At 43.0% G+C, this 5,866-nt stretch overlaps 2 protein-coding genes across 2 annotated transcripts; both read left to right on the plus strand.

Moving 5' to 3' along the window:
• The first annotated feature begins 449 nt into the window (after nt 1-449).
• Nucleotides 450-2,641, plus strand: hmx1 (H6 family homeobox 1). The gene is made up of 2 exons (XM_089006226.1): nt 450-1,246; nt 1,779-2,641. The coding sequence occupies exons 1-2, from the start codon at nt 940-942 to the stop codon at nt 2,363-2,365; spliced, it is 894 nt and encodes a 297-aa protein (XP_088862352.1). The 5' UTR covers nt 450-939; the 3' UTR covers nt 2,366-2,641.
• Nucleotides 2,642-3,880: 1,239 nt separating this feature from the next.
• On the plus strand, nt 3,881-5,517 carry hmx4 (H6 family homeobox 4). Its single transcript, XM_089006272.1, has 2 exons — nt 3,881-4,139; nt 4,221-5,517. Exons 1-2 carry the CDS (start codon nt 3,926-3,928, stop codon nt 4,766-4,768), a joined length of 762 nt encoding a protein of 253 aa, XP_088862398.1. The 5' UTR covers nt 3,881-3,925; the 3' UTR covers nt 4,769-5,517.
• The last annotated feature ends 349 nt before the right edge of the window (nt 5,518-5,866 follow it).

Here is a 5,866-nt window from a genome sequence, read left to right on the forward strand (position 1 = left end):
CAAAGCTAACTATTTAAGTTATCACATTGAACATGCAGTTTTATTACTAAAGGACAATAGGTGCATAACACCTCAGCAAAAAACATCTTATACGTGGCAAGCAAAAATCAATAGCTGGCCATATGCTTTAAAAATGCATCTTAACAGCCCACTCCTTGGTCTTTCGGAGACAAAACAATATCAAATGCATTCCATTGTTTTAACAACGGAATAATTCAGTGTTTAAAGTGTTCCCGATGTACTTATGGGCTGTTCATTTCCTAAACAGCCAACAATCCAGCTATAGTGATGTTTTTGAATGTACATAATCCAGATTTGTTCTGTTTTGTTTTCAGTTACAACTCCACACATAACATACAATACAATACATATTGATTTATATAGCGCTTTAACAACAGCTGAAGCTGTAACAAAGCGCTTAAAATTGACATTCACGGTGGACTGAGATAATAAATTATGAAAACTGGGGAGATATGGGACAAACATCAAAACTGTCTTGTAGGGTGTCTTGTAGACACAAGATGCTAGAATGTGGGTCTTCGTTATTGATTTGCACTCTAATTGACCCAAATAGAGACGCAAGTGAGCCAGCCGGGGCTGAAAGAACGGGCGGGCGGGCCTGTACAGTAGCAACAGTCACTGGTGCAACGAGACGGTGACTCGTCTTTCCTCGGAAAAGCCCATTTGCTCTTGTGCTCGTCCAATCACTGAATGCCCCCCAGCGCTCGCCGAGAGCACGACTGGACCTTTCACTGGACTGTAGTGCTGCCGTCGTCCCGTCCCAGCAGCGACTCCTCGTCCCAGCACAGCGCGAAAGCATGCAGCGATGCTTCACATACATGCCCAATTGGACTTTTAGGACGTTATTTTCACGCTAAATGAAGACGGGATTGGTTTGCTGAATATATATGTCTATTTTTTCGGCGAAATCCGGAAATCATGCAAAAGAAGCTGACGGACACCAAAAGTCATCTATTGTCGTCTTCGAGGGCGTCGTCTTTTTTCATCGAGAATCTCCTGGCTCCAGGGCCACACGAGCGTGATCCCCCTTCCGAACGCAGACGATGTGGAGCTGTGTGGCGCACAGACTCCACCAGCCCAGCCTTGCGCGCGCCGAGCGGCGTCATGTTTACGTCAGCGTCGGAAGGCTGCAGCTCTGCAGCGTCGTCTCTCTGCATTGAGCCTCTGGTGAACTGGTACACCGGGAACACGAGCTTGCTGTCCAGAACTTTGGATGCACCGGGCAGTGAGTATCGCAAAAATCACACTTTACAATAGAAGAGCAAACTCAAGATGGGGTTGCACGTTGTAACAGAGGGTATATTCATTTATCTTTCAAGGATAAACGTGAAAGTTGCGCAAAGTCCGATTGACTTTAATAGAGTTTTGACACCAATCCCCTGGCAACCCCCCATTACCATTACGATTTAGCAGGTGTTCAAATGACGACAACACAAATGCGTATTCGACTGTGCTTTCTTAAACGCAATGCACAAAAACGTTCCAAGATGTAGACACCTGTCCGAAAGCCTTCCACCAAACAAAAAAAGGATATTGATGCATTACTCGCGTATATCTCAATTAAAAGTCTATCCAAGTCGATCCATGTCACGCATATGGGCGATTTTTAAACGCGACGCACATACTGTACATGGACACTAGATATCTGCTCCCAAATGTTTTTTGCTCATCTGCATGACGATGTGATGCATAGCTCATGCAAAGGCCTGGGCGACAACTGTACAAAAGGGCGTTGTTACATTTTGATCTCCTATCAGGTCCATCTAATAACACGAGATCCGAGGACAACTGCTGCTCGGTGTCGACCAGTGATAGAAGTTCCCCCGCCGTCTCAGAACCGATCACGGACGACGGCGATGAGTTGGACAGGAAATTAAGCGACAGCAAGTTGATTTCAGACCACGAGGAAGCTCGTGGTGGCTTTGATGCGCCCTCTGACTCCAACCAGGCCCGCAAGAAGAAAACCCGTACCGTGTTCAGCCGAAGCCAGGTTTTCCAACTGGAATCCACCTTCGACGTAAAACGGTACCTGAGTAGTTCGGAGAGGGCCGGCCTGGCCGCATCCCTCCACCTGACAGAGACCCAAGTCAAAATCTGGTTCCAGAACCGCAGGAATAAATGGAAAAGACAACTGGCGGCGGAACTTGAGGCTGTACACATTCCTAACCCGAATCAGAGGGTGGTCAGGGTCCCCATTTTGTATCACAGCGGATCCGGAGCCGGCTCTGCGGTGGCCTTTAACTTGAATGGACACCAGGTCTTGTCCAACTCCATCACATACCCCCTGTCCTCCTTGGCCCACTCCATGAGCATACTGAGGTCGCAGATGAGCGGCTTGGTGTAAAGACATATCAAACTATTTTGCCATGACAGTGCAATAAATAACACGCCAGGTCCCGGACAATCACTGATTGCATCAGAAGGAAACGTGACACAAAATGAAGTCATGTTTGTGTATTTACTATGAAGTCTGTATTTGTTTGCGACTGTCAGTCAACAAATAATAACTTGTAAACGGAGTGCAATGTACTTTGTTAAGCTTTGAACTATTTTTCGCCAAACTTTTATAAAAGAACACACACAAAAAACACACATACTTGTGCAAATCCAATCGCACCATTTTTCCACTCAATAAATGGATAAAAACACCGATTGTTTTTTTCTTCTTTTTGTCAGTGATTTTTATAAAAACAATTTATTAAAAAATGTAAATATAAACGATTTAGGAACAACAAAACGCCAGCGCTCTTCTGTACGTTTTTTTATGTTACAAATCAGATTCGTTGTTATTAAGTCGTTTTTGACTGGAGTATAATATTTAACAACCGTGATCAACAGGTCAATAACACCCAAACGCCAGCGGTCTCTTCATCCTAAAACATTCTGAGTGTCTGTAGTTTAGACCGTTCTGAACTGGTCTTAAAAGTGTAGTCGATAAATGTGTTTTATTGTTTGAGGATGATTACACTATACTGAGATTAAAAGTAAAACAGTGGCAAGTGTATTATATATCTAAAGTTGTATAAACAAATTAAAAGACTCTTGTGAGCAAATAAATCAAAATCAATAGTGAAGAAAATTTGGTGAATTCCTGTTTATTATTAACTAACAAAATATTATTTGTATCATCACACAATGTTCGATGAATCTAAATAAAAAGGCGTCACGTGAATTAAATGTCATTTTTCGAAATCAACCACAGCAGACATAATCTGCTCACTTGCACAACTAAATGCCATTAGTGTGAAATATCTTTTTGAGAATAACAATGCTGTTTTTGATGAACACGACCAGTTAGGTTAATTTAATTGTCATGCATATTAATGTATTTTGCATACACTAGGCGTAATTATTCGGATACAGGAGTGCGTGTTTCCAATATTTTGTTTGCTTAATTTAGCTGAAAGACAAGTGTAAACGTGTGAGATCGTATTCGTTTTAGGCTTCTTGTTTTGAGTAGGTATGCCAGTGACAGACACACAATCACCCAATGAAATCAGTCTCCAATTTAAAAAATGGGAAGGTTCAAAACAATTTATGTAACCGTCTGGTCCACGCCGAAGGTGTAAGGTCAATTAATTTTTTGTGTAAATGTGCACCGTGGTGTGAAATGACGTGTTCGCGAACAGCTGGTTTTGATGGAGAAGATGTAGTTTGTGTAAAGAGAGGTCTCGTCCCTTCACTGTGATTGGTCAACACTGCTTGACGGCTGGACCAATCAGTGAGTACTTTGTTCACCCCATCCGACGTGATGTGAGCGCTCTACACGGAGCCTCTCCAGCCAAGCAGTGTGTGCTTGGTGGATGCTGCTATGGTGTGTGCACCGTCGACGATTTAGCGCTAACTGCTTGAGTTTATTCAAGAGGAGAAGTAAACAAAGGGGTCTGTTTACGCATTGGAGAATATGAGTAAGGTGGACCCACCATGTCGACCCAGCGCCTCTCTCAAGTTCACCATTGACAACATTCTCAACCTGAAAAAAAGCGCGCCTGGCGGTGACAGCTGTCACTCACTAGGAGAGCGCGATGTCTCGGCTACAGAGACGCGTGAAGGCCATATCCTGCCAGGCAACCCGGAGGGGCCCGCAGTCCAACGCGGGCACGAATCGGATGAAAGAGGTAAGTAAGGGCTCCTGTAGGAAACGTTTGAATCACTTTAACGCGTCGCTTATTAGACGTTGGGGCATTTGTTTGTTGCAGACACGACCCGAGAGAAGGCCATCGACACGAACGTTTTTGCTGCGGAGACCCGCTTCGAGAGCGGGGACAGTAGTTGCGACGACTGCAGCTCCACCACCACGACCACTGAGATTCTTAAAGCGGACAGTCCCACGAAGAAGAGTAAAATGATCACGAAAAAGAAAACGCGCACCATTTTTTCCAAGAGACAGATCTTCCAGTTGGAGTCTACGTTTGACATGAAGCGCTACCTGAGCAGCGCCGAGCGCGCCTGTCTCGCCAGCTCTCTGCAGCTCACCGAAACTCAGGTGAAGATATGGTTCCAGAATCGCAGGAATAAATTGAAACGGCAAATCTCGAGTGAAATCGACGGACCGGTGAGCGACTTCCCGGAGACGGTGAAGCCCGTGGTGGTGGGTCAGATCCCCGCCTTGTATAAGGAGAGCAGCTTGCTGGGGAGGTGCCTGATGCCCATGCCGTTGCCCGTCGTGTACCCGGGTTCGAATACGCCTTACCTATGTTTCTCCAGCACCAGCAAGTACTTCAGCCTCTACGACGGGGACGTATGATACTGCCACCGAGCCTGCATGTGTAAACAGACACTTTGTTTGTGCCAACTGGAGCATTTACGGCATTAAGCCGATCCGATTCTAAAGGCCGGACGGACACCGACCCATTGGTTTTTAACAGAAGGCTGCATATCATATTCAAATGAGCTGGTTTTTGTATTATTTATTTCTTAGCCTGACTTCTGTGTAGGCCTAACATGCACTCAACACCTGAAAAAGAGAACCTATAGCAGGCCGAAGAGATGAATAGCCTGCCTGGCTGTGCATGGCCTACATAAGTAACTTCTTGTTTACATGATAGCCCTTTCTCAATGTTATTCTTATTATCGTTATCATTATCAGCAACAGCCTATGCCACCAAAGAAATTAATATACCATGCATGCATTTATAATATCATAAGGACTTTTGGATTACAGAACTATATGTATTTAAATGAATGTCATTAACATTTTATTCACGCATGTCTATCTTTTGTCCTTAAATATCTTACACTTACGTTATTCTTACATTGCCTTTAGGCTCATTAAAGCATTTACTGCAACTGTAATTAAAACTTCTTTATTCAAAAACTTTTACAGTGATTCAGTAATTTTACATGGTTGTTTTCAGCTCAGCTCTATCAAATGTTGACTATGTTTGCTGGGTAAATTAAGTTTCAGATGTTGCATGAAATATGACCCATCAAGATTCATGCGAAAAATCCAATATTTCGATAAAACACACCTGACCTTTACCCCCAAAATTGCTAGTTTTTCTTCTCTAATTATTATAACAGCACTTTCGATTCTGGCTTTTTGGAAACAAGAAAACATTGTTGAGGCAAAGTAATAATACCATTACAAAACCTGCCAAATAGTTCTGCTTAAATTATGGCTTGTAACACCAACTATTAACGGTTAATAGATGGAAGACTGTACACTTAGGGTTATTAATTAACCCTAAGTGCCAGACACGGTTTCTTTTTTTCCTCATATCTTTTTTTCAGGGGAAAAATACCAAACTTATTGCAAATCTATACTTGAGTGGATAAAATATAATGATCAAAAGTGATATAACTGCATGAATAATAATAATAATAATAATAATAATAATAATAA

This window comes from Hippocampus bargibanti, linkage group LG10, assembly GCF_051943395.1.
Source record: "Hippocampus bargibanti isolate YZ-2025 linkage group LG10, ASM5194339v1, whole genome shotgun sequence".
NCBI lineage: Eukaryota > Metazoa > Chordata > Actinopteri > Syngnathiformes > Syngnathidae > Hippocampus > Hippocampus bargibanti.